The sequence below is a fragment of the Palaemon carinicauda genome, chromosome 31 (assembly GCF_036898095.1).
Source record: "Palaemon carinicauda isolate YSFRI2023 chromosome 31, ASM3689809v2, whole genome shotgun sequence".
NCBI lineage: Eukaryota > Metazoa > Arthropoda > Malacostraca > Decapoda > Palaemonidae > Palaemon > Palaemon carinicauda.
This window is the reverse complement of record NC_090755.1, coordinates 29,142,694-29,162,693: the sequence shown is the minus strand read 5'-3', so window position 1 is coordinate 29,162,693 and position 20,000 is coordinate 29,142,694. Positions and strand designations below refer to the sequence as shown.

At 44.6% G+C, this 20,000-nt stretch overlaps 2 protein-coding genes across 2 annotated transcripts in view; one reads left to right on the top strand and one right to left on the bottom strand.

Moving 5' to 3' along the window:
- The window catches only part of LOC137624908 (uncharacterized), a 24,060-nt gene extending 15,022 nt beyond the window's left edge, over positions 1 to 9,038 (top strand). The window contains exons 2-5 of the mRNA XM_068355844.1: positions 4,538 to 4,684; positions 5,135 to 5,293; positions 7,678 to 7,787; positions 8,550 to 9,038. Coding sequence (XP_068211945.1) covers positions 4,541 to 4,684; positions 5,135 to 5,293; positions 7,678 to 7,787; positions 8,550 to 8,733 — 597 coding nt within the window. The 5' untranslated portion in view covers positions 4,538 to 4,540 and the 3' untranslated portion in view covers positions 8,734 to 9,038. The remainder of the gene's footprint in view (positions 1 to 4,537; positions 4,685 to 5,134; positions 5,294 to 7,677; positions 7,788 to 8,549) is intronic.
- The window catches only part of LOC137624372 (uncharacterized), a 108,536-nt gene that overhangs the window by 50,875 nt on the left and 37,661 nt on the right, over positions 1 to 20,000 (bottom strand). The window lies entirely within an intron of this gene.

Here is a 20,000-nt window from a genome sequence, read left to right as displayed (position 1 = left end):
CAGACTAGGGTTCGAGTCTCCCTCAAACTCGTCAGTTCCTTTGATCGTTGCAAACTCATCATCCTTATGAGCTAAGGATGGGTGGTTTGGAGCCTATAGGTCTTTCTGCTGAGTTATCAGCAGCCTTTGCCTGGCCCTCCTTGGTCCTAAATTGAGTGGAGAGGGGGCTTGGGCACTGATCATATGAATTTATGGTCATTCTATTGGGCATTGTCCTGTTCGATAGGGCAATGTCACTGCCCCTTGCCTCTGCGATTCATGAGCGGCCTTTAAACCTTTAAACATTTAAACCAAATGAATTTCGTCTTCAGTAGCTGTGCAGTCGATCAGCGTGAAGGATATGAGAGGCAATGGATTAAATCAAAAACCTATCGGCGCATGATGGCAGGTATCCACGACCTGAGCCTACCAGTACTGACCACACAGAGGAGAGTGGTGTTGGAGTAGCTGAGGGCAATGACTTCCCAATGGAGGGATATGCAGGATGTCCTACAGGCTTGATAGAGTAGTCTTTGCATTGCAGAAGGGCGCTTCCTAAGGTGAACCCCATGTCAGGTCTTTTGGGTTGCTCTTGAGGGAGGCGTAGATAGTTGGTAAGAACCGGTGATAATAGTTTATCATGACCAAGAATTCTTGCAGTACTTTGACGGTCAAGGGCATGGGGAAGTTCTGAACAGCTGATACCTTCTCAGGGAAGGGGTGGATGCCTTCAAGTGTGATGCAGTGCCCTAAGAACAATACTTCAATGGCGCCAAAGGTATACTTGTCGTACAAGGCCATTCTGATGTAGGCAGTCGAGAACAATGCATAGGTAACGGAGATGTTATTTTTTGGAGGAAGAGAACACAACTATGTTGTCCACATAACATACGCAGATGGAGAGGTTCCCTAAGATACCATCCATGAGATGTTGAAAAGTGGCCCCAGGATTATGAAGGTCAAAACAGGAGTGATTGAATTTGTATGTGCTGAATGCAGTGGTGATGGGAGTCTTGGGATGTCTTCTGGGTTAATGGGCACTTGATAATACCCCTTCAGGAGGTCGGAAAATGGAGAACACTTTCGCTTTGTACAAGTAGGAGGCAACGTCCGTGATGTTGGGGTAGGGGTAATGATACGACTTTGTCTGCATGTTTAGAAGCATGTAATCCCGACAAGGGCGCAGGGAGCCATTCTTCTTCAGAACAACGTTTAGAGGTGACGACCATGGGCTCGAGTCCGTTTGGCAAAGGCCAATTTCTTCCATTTCATTTCAGCAAACGTTCGTTTAGCAGCTACCAAACCATCCCGGGCCAGAGGTCTGAATCTGTCAAAGACTGGGAGCCCTGTCCTCTTGATATGGTGATAAATACTGTGCTTGGCCGGAACCGTGGGCGTTTGGTGAAGTTTTGGTTGGAAGACTTCCGGGTACGACATGAAGAGGTGGGCGTAGGCATCCGTAGGTGCACTGATATGGAGTGCTAGGTTGGAGGGGGCGAGTTTAAGAAGTGTCAATGAGTATGAGTCTGCGTTGACTAAACGTCGATGTGCCACATGAAAAAGATGGAAATGGGTAAGGAAATCTACACCGATTATTGGAAGTGTTACGTTAGCAACGAGAAACTTCCAATAGTATTTTGCACCCCCAAACGATAGAGTGAGTGTCTTATACTCGTGAGAGGGGATCTCAGATCCATTAGCAGTTACCAGGTGGACATCAGCAGGCTTAGAATAACTACATCTTGTACTGGAGAATGACATTGGTAGAAGGGAACGACAAGCACCAGTGTCTACCAAAAACCACATATCAGTACTTGCATCATGTAAAAAGAAGATATTAGTGATAGGGGAGGCCACCTCCACAACCGATGGCCTACTTACAAATTTTTTGGCCACTAACATCCTTCCGCAAATTTCTTCGTAGCAGCCCCGAATCTGGAGTGGTAATAGCATAAATGTGCCCTATGGGCATCAGAAACTGGCCGTAGAAGTCGTTGGTTGGGGCTTGAGTGAGGGGTGGCATATGTGGGGGCTGGGCGGCTTTGTCACTGCTCCGGAACGTCACGGATCCAGCGTCTGTGTCCTACCGCATTCACATCAGCTTTGGTCTGTGTTGAATGGTTGCCGTCTTCGTCAGGAGTGTAGGCATTGATGGAGGTCTTGAAGGTAGTGCAGTGGCTGTCTATAAGGGTGTCGACTTTGGTCATCAGGTACTTCATGGGCAGGGTATCGACATTGGGGATGACAGCACATACAGGTTCAGGTAGGCTTCGTCTTCATTTCCCGAGGAGAGCCGTCTGCGGCACGTTGCAGACAAGAGATACTGGTCATTTCCCTGAGGGCAAGCGAAGCCTTTTGGTCCCCCAGTGGTTGTTAAGAGAGCTGATAAACCTTGCTATACAGTAGCTGGCAATGGCGAGTAATGCTCCAGGAGGTATGCTTTGAGGGCATCATTATTTATTGGGGATTCTTTTTGGTTGCAAAGCCAATCTGAGATTTCTGTGAAAGTGTCCTCATGGATCGCCACAAGGACATAGTCTGCTCTGCTGCTTGAGCGAGCCATGCCCTAGATACCAAACTGAACTTCGGCACACTGAAACCAGGCCTAACGCTTCTCTACTGGCAAAGGGCGGCAGTTTCATTGATGTGGCATGGATCAAAGTGCCAGGGTCAGTAGGCAGCTTCGTCAAAGGGTAGGGCACAGCAGTGTGCAAAAAGGCAATAGAGAGCTGATAACTCCAGTGATCACCAATGTGACAGGCTGATAAGGTCTTAACGGAAAGACGAGCTGGACATGACTGATTTTATTCAAATGACATAACTTATGCATAAAAGATTGAGGATAACAATGGCATAAAACTTCAACAATATGAAACATGCAATGGCACGCTTAAACAGGTTTTTCTATTATCAGAGAGAGAGAGCATTACAGTATATGAGTGTGTAAGAATTACACGTGCATTACAAGAACTACAAGAGGAACAACACGAGTTATTGCCCCAATCATTCTCTAAGAGCTGAATCGTGAATGAATCGTATTGAAGAGTAGAACTACCACGCCACAGAAGATTCACAATCTCTCCTATACATTGCCTTATTCAACTATCTTGCATGAATTCATGCACTCCTTGGATTTCAGCTTCCCTTCAAACACCTCTTTCACCCAGTCTATCCAGCCATTTTGAGACTCTCCCTTGCTACATCTTATTATTTATGAATTATTCGTTCTTTTCATAGCCTGACTGAGCATCCTCTAAAATATTTTTCTCCATTGTCTCATAGGGGAGACTGATAACCCTCTGTGTCGTGGTAGTTTTACTCTTCAAGAATATTCATTCAAGATTAAGCTCTTAAAGAATGACTGGGGCAATAACTCGTGTTGATCCTCTCTAAAGTCACTTCCAATTGGCGAAACCGGATTCATATCAAAATAAAACTTTATATGTGTGTAGGGGTGCGTGTATGCGTGCATATTATTAGGATTATACATCGTGGAGAGAGAGAGAGAGAGAGAGAGAGAGAGAGAGAGAGAGAGAGAGAGAGAGAGAGAGAAAGAGAGAGATAGTGTTTTGCTTTCACTTGCCTAGGGATACAGAAAAACTATACTTTCAGCAAAACACTCTTGAATATGTTGATTTATATATTTGCATGTAAACTGGCACATACTTTTTCTCTAATCAAATCCTGTCTTTCGTTTTTTGTGTGATAAAACCCATTAGAATCAGAACAGAGTATTACATTGTGCCTTGCACCGTCAGAAAATATTTTATGAAAGGAAATCTATCATCCATGTCTTCACCCATATCGAAAACCATGAGACACTGTCAGCTCTTATTCAAATAATTCAGGTACATGAACATGTCGGATATTTTTTTATGAGATTTCATCGCAAAGAAACGTCATTGTACAAAACTATGGGGTATTTATCGTTCTCTCTCTCTCTCTCTCTCTCTCTCTCTCTCTCTCTCTCTCTCTCTCTCTCTCTCTCTCTCTCTCTCATTTTCGCTTGAAAACAAAAAATAAAAGCAAACAACTATTTACTAAATCTCTTATCGATACATGCGCCAATATCCTAATTAATTCCATATCATCGAATGGTGATGCAGACATGTCTAGCATGGAGAAAATTGTTGTTCAGTATGATGGCTGTTCACCCCGCCCACCCACTTTGATTTCTAACTAAACGCTGATACCAATTTACAGGTGGTCGGACAGGGTAAGTGGCGAGCGGGAATCCAACCACAGACCATGCAAACACCAACTCAGTTTGACTGTATTGCTAATGTTAAAAGCTTAGTAATGTTTAGCTAGAAGAACAAATCCACATCTATATTTCTACAAAATGTATTAAAAAGTAGCAAAAACTTTCCAGAACCTGCACAATCCTCTTTTTTCAATCAGAATCTACTTAAAAATCTGAACCTGTTCCTCTATTGTCATATGCATCCTCTTGGGAGTGATTCATAATCATCCTGTAACTACTAACCACAGTAATCGTAGCCATATGAGAAAGGAGGATAAGCTTCGCCCTATATAAGTTATATATATGTATTTCCAGAAAATGAAGGTTTGGTTTTCCTTAGTGATCTTGGGGATTTTCATGTCACTCATCCCAGAAGAGTCCGACGGACAAATAACGATAAACACCAATACGGCACTGCTTGGATTGGGAGGAGCCATTCTGGCTGCTGGTGCATTCAAGACGGTAAGAAACAACAATGTATTTCAAATTTATTATTATAAGTAAAAATAATTAAAGATGTTAATGCCCTTCTCAAAATTTCAGCTATATCAGAATGTTTGCAACAGTATTCACAATAGACATTTCTTACCCACAAGTCTACCATTTTTCAGTATTCACTTACTTGTTAGTATATGTGATAAGTATACTCGATTATCCATTTATATCAATCTAATGGCATTTCATCACAGAAATACTCGGTTTTTATAATATCATATGTTTTTTTTTTCATTATAATTACGTTCTACTATCTTTTTCTTATTAAACGTCAATCTATTCAGCGGACGATTGCAAGCCAAGGTCGCAATTTTCACTTTGTTTGCTAAAAACTCGTAAGTTATTGTGGATAACAGCAATCATAAGGAAGCAGGAACTGCATACAGACTAAATCCTTTATTCTCCTTACATCGACAGGGTTACTTCTTGGGGAGTCAGCAAAGTCAAAACCGGCCATATAGTCCCCATGGGTTTTTCAGAAGACGTTACTATGGAAGACGGGGTAGGAGAGATATAGCAGTGGACCAGGCGAATGATGAAAACCCTAACTCAGAGTTTCTGGACATGCTTGAAGAGGTAAGATTGGACAAAAAGGCCTAACTCAGAGTTTCCGGACATGCTTGAAGGGTTAACATTGGACAAAAAAGCCTCACTCGGAGTTTCCGGACATGTTTGAAGAGGTATGATTGGATGAAAAAGCCTAACTAGGAGTTTCTAGACATGCTTGAAGGGGTCAGATTGGATGAAAAAGCCTAACTAGGAGTTTCTAGACATGCTTGAAGGGGTCAGATTGGATGAAAAAGCCTAACTCAGAGTTTCTGGACATGCTTGAAGGGTTAAGCTTGGACAAAAAAGCCTCAATCAGAGTCTCAGGACATACTTGAAGGGGTACAATTGGATGAAAAAGCATAACTAGGAGTTTCTGGGGATGCTTGAAGGGGTAAGATTGGACAAAATAGCCTAATTCGAAGTTTCAGGGCATACTTGAAGGGGTAAAATTGGACAAGAAACCTAATTCAGAGTTTCCGAACATGCTTGAAAGGGTAAGATTGGACGAAAAGAATCTAACTCGGAGTTTCTGGACATGCTTGCAGGGGTAGGATTGGACAAAAAAGCCTATCTCGTAGTTTACGCCCATGCTTGAAGAGGTAAGATTGGACGAAAAAGCCTAATTTGGAGTTTCTGGACATGCTTGATGGATACGATTAGACGAAAAAGCCTTACTCGGAGTTTCCACACATGCTTGAAGGGGTAAGATTGGACAAAAAAGCCTAATTTGGAGTTTCTGGACATGCTTGAAGGGGTAAATTGGACGAAAAAGCTTAACTACGAGTTTCCAAACATGCTTGAAGTGGTAAGATAGCATGAAAAATCCAAATTCAGAGTTTCTGGACATGCTTGAAGGGGTACGATGGGATGAAAAACCCTAACTCAGAGTTTCCGGGCTTGCTTGAAGGGGTAACATACGACGAAAAAGCCTAATTCGGAGTTTCCGGATATGCTTGAAGAGGTATGATTGGACGATAAAGCCTAACTCGGAGTTTCTGGACATGCTTGAAGAGGTTAGATTGGATGAAAAAGCCTAACTAGGAGTTTCTAGACATGCTTGAAGGGGTACGATTGGAGGAAAAAGCCTAATTCAAAGTTTCCGACATGCATGAAGGGGTACGATTGGACGAAAACCCCTAACTCAGAGTTTCCGGACATGCTTGAAGGGGTAAATTGGACGATAAAGCCTAATTCGGAGTTTCTGGACTTGCTTGAAGGTGTAAGAGAGGACGAAAAAGCCTATCTCGGAGTTTCCCGATATGCTTGAAGGAGTACGATTGGACGAAAACCCTTAACTCGGAGTTTCCGGACATGCTTGAAGGGATAAATTGGACGAAAAAGCCTAATTCGGAGTTTCTGGACATGCTTGAAGGGGTGCGATTGGACGATAAAACCTAACTCGGAGTTTCCGGATATACTTGAAGGGGTAAGATTGGACGAAAAAGCTGAATTCAGAGTTTCCAGACATGCTTGAAGGGGTGCGATTGAACAGAAAACCCTAACTCGGAGTTTTCGGACATGCTTGAAGGGGTATGATTGGACAAAAAAGACTAATTCAGGGTTTCCAGAAATGCTTGAAGGGGTACAATTGGATGAAAAAGCCTAACTCGGAGTTTCTGGACATAATTGAAGGGGTACGATTGGATGAAAAAGACTAATTCTGAGTTTCCAGACATGCTTGAAGGGGTACAATTGGATGAAAAAGCCTAACTCAGAGTTTCTGGACATAATTGAAGGGGTACGATTGGATGAAAAAGACTAATTCTGAGTTTCCGGACATGCTTGAAGGGATAAAATTAGACGAAAAAGCTTAGATCGGAGTTTCCGGACATGCTTGAAGGGGTAGGAATGGACGAAATCCTAATCAGAGTTTCTGGAAATGCTTGAAGGGGTAAGTTTGGACAAAAAAGACTAACTTGGAGTTTCTGGACATGCTTGAAGAAGTAAGATTAGACGAAAACCCGTAACTTGGAGTTTCTGGACATGCTTGAAGGGATAGGATTTGACAAAAAAAAAAAAAAAAACAAAAAAACGTTTCTGGACATGCTTGAAAGGGAAAGATTGGACAAAATAGACTAACTCGGAGTTTCTGGACATACTTGAAAGGGAAACATTGGACAAAAAAGACCAACTCAGAGTTTCTGGACATACTTGAAAGGGTAAGCTTAGACGAAAAATCCTAACTTGGAATCTTATAACTTGGTTGAGGGGGTAAGATTGAACAAAAAAAACCGTAACTTGGAGTTTCTGAACATGCTTGAAGGGTAAGATTAGACAAAAAAACCTAATCAGAGTTTCTGGACATACTTGAAGGAGTAAGATTGGACAAAAAACCCTAACTTGCAGTTTCTGGACATGAAAATTTTGCGTCTAATTCCTAAGGTGCTCTAACGCTCATCACCAACCCACAGGTACTGAAGACAGACAGACAGTCCTGTACTCTCCTTCTAACTTGTCACGCCGCAAGTCTCGATCCAGACTCCCTCAATCCAAAAGTTGCCTCTCTTTTGCTTCCATTCGAGTAAGTATAGCACCCATACAACCAGACATTATATATGTATGTACAGTATATACGTATTTACTCTGAGTCCATGAATTCATAAGTATTTGCTTTCATAAATATCATATGTATGATTTGCTTCTATTTGGATGTATATAAAGATATTACATTCATAAGTTAGATCTATATGCACGATTTCATTAAATCTGATTGTTTCTATTCATACGTATCCTCAAATTACATTTGGTTGAATACCATATGATTCAAAATTAAATTACACAACATTTAATGTTGAAAGGACAATTCAATTGCAGTTTGCGTAGTTCAAAACATTTAAGCAAAGAAATAAAATTTTAAAAATTCAGGAAACAAATATTTTAATTTTTCTCTCAAAATCTAATAATTAAAATAAATTTCCTTATATTCTTGAAAGTGAAGGCTTTATGTATTTTCTCCACACATTTATAAAAGAGAAATTTGTATGAATTGATAAACTTTATATTTTCCAAAAGTAGAGACGTTAACGTTTCTCATAAAATGTTATAAAAGGGGTAGGGAGAAAATAAGAAAAATTTATAATTTTAATCAATAAATTTCGATATAACTTATGACAAGATTCTGAATATGATCCTTTAAAAGTGAAAGGTGAAATTATTAGTGTTATTTTACCAATCCTCTGCAACTTTATAAGTGGGCTTGATACAAGTAAAAACAAGGGGGCTTGGGATGGGTCACCAGGAAAACTACTTGACATGATATAATGAATTTGTTTGATAATTTCAGAAGTGAAGGCTTAAGTGACCAGTCTGCAGCTTATGCTCACTTCAAAGAAGCAGTATCGGCTGGTAAACGTGAGCTTTCGTGTCCAAAGCTCTACGATACTTGCCCAGCCCCACCTGATTCGCTTCTGGATCAGTACCTATGGACGGTAGACCAATTATTATCCGACACACCTGCCGAGGTGTAGAAAACGGGAAAAATATTGCAACCGTTCTCTCGTTCATCTTTCATTACAATGGCGGAAATCTAGTTTCCTTTTTGGGGATGCCAATGCTCACATATTTTATTCACTTTATGCGTGTATTATAATAAAGCAAAGTTTTGAATCCAAAAACTGCAGGAAAATAATTCCGATTGGCTCCGAAATCTACATTCCATATAAAATAAAAATAAAATGTATCTTATAAATAAAATTAGCAATTTAATATTACATGCACATAAAATGCTCTGCACCTAAAACATTCATGTATTTTATAATGATTAAATGATGAACTTTTATCACGTATTACTTGTATATAAAAATCTGGTAGAAATCAAACCATTTGAATTATACCTATATTTTGAATAAAAAATTTTATTTGCAGAACCATTCTAATCAATTTTGTGATTTAGCAAGAATACCTTCAAATTATATACTGTATATATATATATATATATATATATACATATATATAATATATATATATATACATATATATATATATATATATATATATATATATATATATATACAGTATATATATATATATATATATATATATATATATATATAGATAGATAGAGATATATATAATATATATACATATATATATATATATATATATATATATATATATATATATATATATATATATATATATATATATATATATATATATATATATATATATATATATATATTGGGCTCAAGCCATGTCGTCCTGATGGAAGGTTCCTTCAGTAGCTTCCTTTGGATATATGTAACTACTAAAATATTTCCAGAGAATTAAACTAAAGGTTTTCACAGAATTCTAACTTCTGGAGCGAGTATTCTAAGGGTTATCCCTTTAGAATATCGTATATCAACAGGGGACGCATGCATTAACACGTCACATGGCCATCTGCACCCCACCTAGCGTTTACGCTTCGAGGGGGAAATGTGGCGAGGCAATGTGGGAGGTAACTGAAGTGCCGTTCCAAAGTTACTCTCCCTTCGTTACTGTTACGATACTCGCAACGTAAACAAACCGGCGCCATACTTGTGTGACGTCACGTCTGCCCGCTCCATTCCGTTCTCAGTAGCGATAACACCCTTTGGTTTGTTCCCCTTTATCGCTGTTTTTTGTGTGCATCCTTCAAGATGTCTCAGCCTTCTGCTTCGCCTTCTTCAGGAAAGTTGAGTACCAGGTTCTTGTATTGTTTAAATAAGCTCTGGCCGTCGAGTAACGATTTTTTACACTAAAATCTTGTGTTTTGTGGCCGAGCTGTGCCTTGCCCCGGGTCGCCATTTACAACGCTGCTGTTTGCTTGCATGCGTTATTTAGATAGCCAGAACAGCCTTTCCCGGCCTTTTAACTAAGATAAATCTTTAGTTATTTAGTCTTCATTATTAGGAATAAGTTATATTATGCCGATAGTGGTCTTCGGCGCTCTTGGCTAGCCGACCCCAGACTAGCCTTTCAGCCTAGCATAGGCCGCAGCCTAGTGTTCATGTTTGCTTCAGCATGATATAATAAGTGTTCCTAGTGCTTACGTTAATGAAGATATAGGCTTAATTAGCCAGCATAGCCTTCCTGGCCTTATAACTAAATTTATCTTGGGTTATTTAATCTTCAATTTTAGGAATAGTTATTTATGCCGTTGTGGTCTTCGGCGCTCCTAGCCAGTCGACCCCATACTAGCCTTTCAGCCTAGCATAGGCCGCAGCCTAGTATTCATATTTACTTCTGCATATGAGTGTTCCTAGTGTTATTTTAATGAAGATTTAGGCATTTTTAAACATATACAAGATTCCATGTTGCACATATTTTTGCCTTCGAGGAACCATACTAGGAACAGTGCCTGGCCCAGCCAGGCCACACCTAACCCAACGCTGGGACCCTTGTATACTTCCTTATCTCCCTTACCCTAATGTATCTCCCTCTGGGTAGCCTTGCTTTTCCTAGCCCCTTACCCGAAACATTTCGGGTAGGTTAGGTTAGGTAGTTCTTCCCTCTTCCCTCCCATAGTGTATGGAGGGATTTCGGTCAGAACCCCAGAGTACTTATCGTTCATCCCAGTCCACCCCTAAGGAACGTCTTTCCCTTGGGGTATCGACTGAGACTGAAGGCGGGGGGGGGGGGGCTAGCCCTCCCCCCCTAAACTGCCCTTGGTTGGGACTCGTCCCTTCCTCCTGTAGCCTAGCGATATGCATCCCCAGCCTTACCTAATCTAGGAGGAGATCTCCTGGTTTAGGTTAGGCCTTGGGGGTCTCTGTTTTATTATAGTTTAGGACAGTACACCAGCTCTGTTCCTACTCTGAGCTAACCTACCCTAGGATTGGAGAGAGCTTCTCTCTTATCTGGGTAGTATAGAAAACTGATTCCCCCACCCTCTGGGGGCTTTAGGGTCGCGATCCCTTCTGCCCCCTCACCCCTCCCCCCCTACCCCACTCTATTCTTTGTGTCAGCTTGCCTTCACACCCCTGTCTGCTGTCCTACAATTCCCCCTCAGGGAGAATTGTAGGTTAAGCTGCGCTCTCCTGCCTGGGTGGCCACTCTGCTACACTTCCCCCTCATAGTCGAACTACAGTATGGGGTTGCGTTGGCGGCCGCCCTACCAGCAGGAGATCAGCCACCCCCCCCCCCCCCGGCCTAGAGTGTTCTCTGATCCTCCCTTGGATTACCTTAGGCACCCAGCCGTCTGCCGGCTCCCTGCCGTCGGATGATAGGGTTCCCCCCCCTATCATGAGTACACTCCTTCCGGAGGAAAGCCGGTTGGGTATCGGACATTACCCTTCCTCCTTCCCTCCTTCTCTTTCTCTCTCCTATCATGGTGCTGGTCCACTGGCCCCGCCGCATGCCGGCAACTGCCGCCGGCACGCCAGGTGACTCCCTACTACATAGGACCTTCCTATCTCAGGATTACCTAAGGCAACACCCTGCCGGCTGCCGGGGGGCCGCCGCCCCTTGCCGCCGCTAGTCGCCAGCACACCCTGTGACCTTCCTACTTCATAGGACTTCCTGTCTGAGGACCAACTATGGCGCCAGCCTGCCGGCTGCCGGGGGCCGCCGCTGCCGGCGACCGCCGCCCCCTGCCGCCGCCGCCGCTGCCGCCGGCTTCTCAGACACCTTTCATCTTATGTACCCAGTTAGGTTCACCATCGCCGGCAGCCGGAGGCCTCCGCCCTGCCGGTGACCTGCCGCCGTGCCGGCGGTCGCCCCTATAAGTGTTTCCTACCTCTCTGCTACTCAGTGCATAGCCTTGACGGATTCACCCCGCCGGACCAGGCCGCCGGCTTGCCGGCAATGCGCCGCGGCTTCCAGAGACAAGCACCCCTTCCCCCCGGCTGCTGGCCCCGTGCCGGCAGTCGACCTATACATCCATATAGCCAGACTGATCTTCTTTGCTGTTTCATACCCTGAAGACAGTGTCTGAGCTGTATGAGTGTACCATACAATGTTTCCAGCATACTCTGTGCTTCTCAGTGCAGTCTCTTACCGGGACCTTCCCAAATATTGAGGGGTTTATCCTATTTCCCCTCCTTTATCTAAGTTCTGAACGATCTCAGACCTTCTCTACCCTGCAGACAATTCCTTTATAAGGAAGCCTAGTCTGGCTTCCCCATAGGGATACCATTCCCTCTCCTATAACCTCAGGTTCTAAGGAATTGCCAGCAGAAAAGGTCGCGGTACCTGGCTGGACGGGATTCACAAGTATGTGTCTTCCTACTTCTTTTCTAGCTCACCTGTCCGGAGCTCAAATTACACAATTCTAAGTTTAAGAATTAGATTAAGGAATCTTAATTTAAGAGTAATGTAAGTCATGACTCTATTTCCATGTACTCATGTTCTCTTTCTTTTACAGGAGGAGTACGTGAAATATGAAAGCCCCTTCTGCTCGGTCCGCCGCCCGGACTTTTACGGGCACAGTACGTGTCGGACTCACGTCCCCTGTACGGCAAAGAAGGGCAACCTCAAATACTGGGATCCAGTCTCCTGCCCAGTCTGCAAAGGCCTCCTTGACGAGGGGTTTGACAATCCCCCGTCCTTATAAGCCACGGACAATGTTCGAGAGAAACTGCGCAGGTGGGTTCGCGGTTTCCAGAAAAACGCTGCCGGACCGTATCTCCCCAACGAGAAGATGAGGGCCATCCTTTTTCCGAAAGCGGCAGCAGATTCTGTGATCCCCCAGGATCAGATCCCCTTGGTTCAAGTGCCCGTTGAACTGGACATCGAGACTACGCTTAGCAAGTGTAGTCAAGACGAGGTGGAGAAGATGTCGGACGTGTCCGACGACACCCTCATGGGCGAGGATCCAGAGGAAGAAGAGGATCAGGTGGAATACCCTGATTCGGAGGGCGAGGTCGCCCCTCCACCTCCGGCAGCTCCTGTAGTGGCCGAGGAGCCAGTCCCCTCTACCTCCACCGAACCGCAGCCCCTGCTGCCTGCCACCAAAGATGTCATCCGGGTATTGGTGGCCTTAATGGACGAGAAGCTTAGTAAGCATTCTGCCCAGATTACAAGCCGTTTCTTGGAATTGAGGCAACCGAAGAAGATCTCGGTTAAGGATCTTCCTTCCTGCTCGGAGTATAACCCCTGGAGGTACGCCGAGCATATGCCAATGACAACTGGCAAGATTTTCATAAATGACAAGCTAGGGTCTATCCTCCTGGAAGAAGTGGAATTCTTCCCTAATTTCGAAGCTTACCCGGACTGTTAAGTCCGACTTAAGACCGAACCAGCCTCCAAGGAGGAGACTGAGCCCAAAGAGGTGATCGTGTTCGATCACTCAAAGGCCCAAGCTTTACTGGCAGATTGCCTGAAGAGCCGCGGCTTTACTAATTCGAAAATGCCAGCTCTAAGCAAGAAGCACCCGTCCTTTCTTGCTCCCTCTTCCGCATCCTTCCCCTTTGTGGAAAAAGCCTTTCATGCGGTCATGAAGGCGGTGGAAGAAGGAAAACCCTGTCCTACCCTGGAGGAGTGTAGGCCCCTCTCCCTCGCCCTTCCCCCCGACGACAAGTTCTGGAAAGATATCCAGTACACCTTCACGGTTGGGAAGCTGGACTCTGACGTAGCTGGACGTCAGTTTAACGAGGACCTCCCGAAATTGAATGACCACCTTCTTCGTCGGGAGCAAGAGACCAAGGAGAGACTGGCTGCCTCCCTGTCTCACCAGATTCAGCTCGAGGTCATGGCTGGGGACGTTAGAGTCCCAGACCTCTATATGGTTCTTGCAAAAACCCACCTAGTGACTGTGATGAAGGACCTGTACAGCTTCATCAGGTCCAGAAGAACCTGCAGAGAGTTCGTGTTTGTCAACGCGACAGTGAAACATGAACCCCGGAAACTCATCTCCTCCAACATCTGGGGTAAACATCTCTCCCTCTGACTTGGTGAAAGAGATCGTCGACAAGGCCGCCTCTGAGAATCGGAACCTTCTCAACAAATGGGGCATGTCGCGAAAGAGGAAATCCTCCCAGGACGAAGGCCCTCAGCCTAAGAGGAAATCCTCCAAATCCTCCAAACCAAGACCCCAGCAGCGTCAACAAAAACGCCAGTTTCCGGCTCCCGCTACTCCCCAAGTGGTCACTCAACCGCAACAGACCTTTCAGTTGGTCCCCCAACCGGTGGTGTCACAATCACCGGTCTTTACCCCTGCCTACGAGCGTCAGTCAACTAGCTTTCGTCCCAGAGGTAGAGGCTCAGGCAGAGACTCCTCGCGCCGCCCCTCCAGGGGCAGAGGAGGGAGGGGAGCTAGCGGCCGAGGTGGCAAGTCCTCGGGAAACCAGAAGCAATGAAGTGCTTCCGGTGGGACCTTCGATCCTTGGGCACACAGCATCATCAAGAAGGGACTAGGTTAGAGCTGGACGCAACCACTTCCAACTTCCACCAATTCTTCCAGCCATCAACCCCCCTCTTGGAAGAATATGTTCTAGAACTCTTGAACAAGAAGGTGATCAAGAGGGTAAAGTCCACCAGGTTCCAGGGAAGACTGTTTTGTGTTCCCAAGAAGGACTCAGACAAACTCAGAGTCATTCTAGACTTGTCCCCCCTCAACAAGTTCATTGTGAACAACAAATTCAAGATGCTGACTCTTCAACAAATAAGAGCCCTACTGCCTCTCAAGGCTTACACGGTCTCAATAGACCTGGCGGATGCCTATTGCCACATCCCAATGAACCACCACGCTTCCTCCTACCTAGGATTCCGGCTCAATCGAAGAAGCTACGCCTTCAGAGCCATGCCCTTCGGGCTCAACGTGGCTCCGAGAATCTTCACCAAGCTAGCAGACACGATCGTCCACCAGCTACGCCTTCAGGGCGTCCAAGTGATGGCCTACCTCGACAGCTGGCTAGTCTGGTCGACTTCGCCAGAAAGGTGTTTGACAGCTTGCAGCAAAGTAACCCAATTCCTGGAACATCTGGGTTTCAAGATAAACATCAAGAAGTCTCGCCTTGCTCCAGCTCAGAAGTTCCAATGGTTAGGAAAGGCGGTGTGACTGAAGATTGGGATCTTCAGTCACACCGCCTTTCCATTCCATTAAAGAAAAGGAAAGAAATAGCAGGGTCTGTCAGAAGACTTCTCAAATCCAAACGGATCTCAAGACGACAGCAGGAGCAAGTTCTCGGCTCACTACAATTCGCCTCAGTGACAAACCCAGTGCTACGAGCACAGCTAAAGGATGCATCAGGAGTCTGGAGACGAAACACGTCCGTCGCTCGAAGAGACCTCAAGACACCCCTACCAAACAGGCTTCGCTCCCTGCTCAGCCCGTGGTCAGAAGCAAGGACCTTGAAAAGATCCATCCCTCTCCAACCTCCACCTCCATCGCTCAACATCCACACGGACGCTTCTCTGGAGGGTTGGGGGGGGGGGGGGGGCACTCCCACCAACGACAAGTTCAAGGAACATGGTCTCCCCTATTCAAGACGTTTCACATCAACATCTTGGAGGCCATGGCGGTTCTTCTCACCCTGAAGAAATTATTCCCGCGTCCTTCGATACACATCCGTCTAACTCTGGACAGCTCGGTGGTAGCCAGATGTCTAATCGTCAGGGCTCGAGATCGCCCCACCTAAATCAGGTGTTACTACCCATCTTCCGCCTAGCGGACAGGAATGAGTGGCACCTGTCAGCAGTTCACCTACAAGGATTCCGCAACGTGACGGCGGACGCTCTATCGAGGACAAACCCCACAGAGTCGGAATGGTCCCTAGACGCAAGATCATTCTCCTTCATCTCTCGTCAAGTCCCGGAACTACAGATCGACCTCTTCGTGACGAGCGACAACAAGCAACTTCCTCGATATGTGGCCCCTTACGAGGACCCCAAAGCGGAAGCAGTGGACGCCATGTCCCTGGACTGGAACAGATGGTCCAAGATTTACCTGTTCCCCCCACCCAACCTTCTGCTGAAAGTCCTCTCCAAATTGAGAACCTTCAAAGGGACAGCAGCCCTAGTGGCTCCCAAGTGGCCCCGGAGCAATTGGTTCCCCTTGTCCTGGAGCTACAGCCCAAACTGATCCCTCTGCCGGGCCCAGTTCTCTCCCAACAGGTGCAGAAGTCGACTGTCTTCGCTTCATCAAAGAAAGTCAAGGATCTTCATCTCATGATTTTCTCTCCCTAGCCGTGAGAAAAAGGTTTGGGATCTCGAAGAAAAGTTTAGACTTCCTAGAGGAATATAAAACAAAGTCTACCAGAAGACAATATGAATCATCCTGGAAGAAGTGGGTATCCTTCGTCAAGGCAAAAAATCCTTCGGAAATCTCCATAGATTTTTGCAAGTCCTTCTTTATTCACCTTCATGGACAAGGCTTGGCAGCCAACACGATTTCCACTTGCAAATCGGCATTGACCAGACCACTCCTATACGTCTTCCAAATAGATTTATCCAACAAGATCTTTAATAAACTACCGAAGGCGTGCGCTAGACTCCGTCCAGCACCTCCACCGAAACCCATCACCTAGTCCCTGGATAAGGTGCTTCATTTTGCCTCTAGCCTGGACAATGATTCCTGTCCTCTGAAGAACTTGACTCAGAAAGTAATCTTCCTTTTTGCTCTCGCCTCGGGAGCCAGAGTCAGTGAAATAGTGGCTTTATCAAGAGAAGAGGGCCAGATATAGTTCGCCCACACGGGGGAACTTACCCTCTTCCCCGACCCCACGTTTCTCGCTAAAAATGAACTTCCCACCAAAAGATGGGGCCCTTGGAGAATCTGCCCCCTGAAGGAAGATGTCTCTCTATGCCCTGTGGAGAGTCTTAAGGTCTATCTTCGAAGAACTTCTGACTTTGGTGGAGGACAGCTTTTCAAAGGAGAAACGTTGGGCAGCGACCTGTCACTAAAACAACTTAGAGCGAAAATCACCTACTTCATTCGCAGAGCGGATCCTGACAGTACACCCGCAGGTCACGATCCCAGGAAAGTCGCCTCTTCCCTAAATTTCTTCCAAGGAATGGACTTCGAAAGCCTCCGATCCTTCACAGGCTGGAAGTCCCCTAGAGTGTTTTTCAAACACTATTCGAAGCAGGTGCAAGATGTTAAGAGATTCGTGGTGGCAGCAGGTAGCGTGATGAAACCTGCTGTTTAGTGCTGCGTAGGACAGTGAGTTTTTTTCAGGACTTTAACTAAAACGGGTGCCTCTGTTGACCCTAGTGCGATACATAGTGATTTCAAGGGACACTTAGTGTCACTAATGGACTGTCCTTTACCAAGGAGAAACGACATAGATTCGTACACGTGTGCCACATGTTCTCGAACATAAAGTGTATCTTGACTTAAAAGACTGACGTTCCTCTGGAACTAGTGATTAGAGAAATAATTGTTTCCCTTTCAGATTCTGCACCACCAGCTTTTACCATATCTATGTCTATTATTGTATTTTATTATTGTACACAAATTTTCATATTTCCATGCAAATTTCAAATAAAATATTTATTTTATTTACAACATGCATCTCTTTCGCTCCTAATTTTATATGAAAATATATTGCTGTTCGCGTTTTACTGAACCTATTCTAGAGTTATTATGATTAGTATACCTACTATCTCTTATGTACTCACCTAATGGTATAAATTTGTTCCTACACAAATACTTACTCTTCTGCTCTGTCTTGAGACCGGCATGATTTCTCATCCAGGTGAGTCTTTCTTCGTCAGATTACTTCAAGATGTTCCTCTTGTCCTACTAGTACCTTCCTCGCCAGGGGGGCGGGACGCCAGGTCATTGTAATGCCTCTGGTAGTGACATTTAACAGAGATGTCACGGTCTCTTGGTCACCAGACCACGGAACGTTAATTCGGAGTACCAGGCACTTGAATTGGGAACAAATCCACGATACATTAATTCTCTAGTACACTTCCATCAGCACGACATAGCTTGAGCCCAAAAAACGGATTTTGAGCGAAGCGAAAAATCTATTTTTGGGTGAGATGGCCATGTCATCCTGATGGACCCGCCCAACTGTTCCAGTTCAGCCTACTAGGCCCCTCCCTGCTGTACTGTATCGCGAAGGCTGGTTATAGCTAGAACGGAATGAAGCGGGCGGACGTGACGTCACGCAAGTATGGCACCGGTTTGTTTACGTTGCGAGTATCGTAACAGTGACGAAGGGAGAGTAACTTTGGAACGGCACCTCAGTTACCTCCCACATTCCCTCGCCACATTTCCCCCTCGAAGCGTAAACGCTAGGTGGGGTGCAGATGGCCATGTGACGTGTTAATGCATGCGTCCCCTGTTGATATAAGATATTCTAAAGGGATAACCCTTAGAATACTCGCTCCAGAAGTTAGAATTCTGTGAAAACCTTTAGTTTAATTCTCTGGGAATACTTTAGTAGTTACATATATCCAAAGGAAGCTACTGAAGGAACCTTCCATCAGGACGACATGGCCATCTCACCCAAAAATAGATTTTTCGCTTTGCTCAAAATACGTTATATATATATAATATATATACATATATATATATATATATATATATATATATATATATATATCTGTAATGGTAGTGAAGGAGGAATGAATAAAATGCACACTCCCTAATAACTAACTTTAGTTAGTAAACAACACAAAAATTCATATGACCCAAAAGGCAAACAAGAGTGACTGTACATCAATGGCTTTTGTCAATAACGCTGACATTTACAAACGAATTGACAGTATAATAACAGTAATTAAAATAGTTGAAATTAGGACAAAAATAAATCTGCAGGGAAGACCAACTGGCTGCCACATACTTTCAGTTGCTGAGACATCCATGACGTGTTTGAGAGTGGGCTTTACTCCAGGAGGACCTAGGGAAGTTGTGGAACACAGTTGGAGTTGGTGCAGCGGGACATCAAAGCTGCCTTGAGGGTTCGATGGAAACTTTCCACCATTCCGTTGGCTGCATGCAGAGTTGTAAGTGTTAGTCTCATGTAGGGCGATACCAAGAAGATCCCCTAATGATATCCATAATTGAGAGGCAAATGCGGATATCCATGTCAGAAGTAATATGCTATCCATCCAGAAAGTAAGACGGCAGTTCATGAGGAAGATGTTGCCTCTTGCATAAGGGTGGCTTCAGGCAAACGAGTGAAGAAATTAATGACCGTGAAAAGGAAACGGTTTCCTTGTGACGTAGGTAGGGGCCAACAACGTCAACATGAATGTGAGCAAAACAACTATAAAGTTAATGAAAAGTTACCAAACCCAAATCCGTGTGTCGATGTACATTTGACGTTTGACACGAAGTAATGGCGCGGGCCCAATCATTAGCATCTTCAGTAATGCCTACTTCGACTTCAGTAGTTGTGCTGTAGATGAGAATGAAGGGCGTGAGAGGGCATTGATCAACTGAAACACATGTCAGTGCAAGAAGGCAGCTACCCATGGGCAAGAACAACCAATACTGAAATCACAGAAGAGGGTGAGAGAGTCATTGAGGGCGACGTCTTTCCAATGGAGAGACGTGCAGGATGTCCTGCAGGTTTGGTTCTTAGGGTTCTTTTGTTGGCCTTCTGCCATAGGCTTGTAATCCATTACCAGGCAAACAGCAGCCAGTGTGTTTCTGAAAATTGACGTCAGTGACAGGATTTAGTTTACCAGGGATGTGTTGAATGGTATAGTTTTATTCAAAAATAGCAGAGATGCTGGCATTTATAGTTGAACCGGGCATCAGACTGTCGAATTAAGGTGTGCACAGGAGGCATGTAGTGCGTGTAAATGATGAAAGAAGGGCTTTCTAAGAAGTGGGGATAGTGACAGAAAACAAAATACACCACCAGTAGTTCCTGGT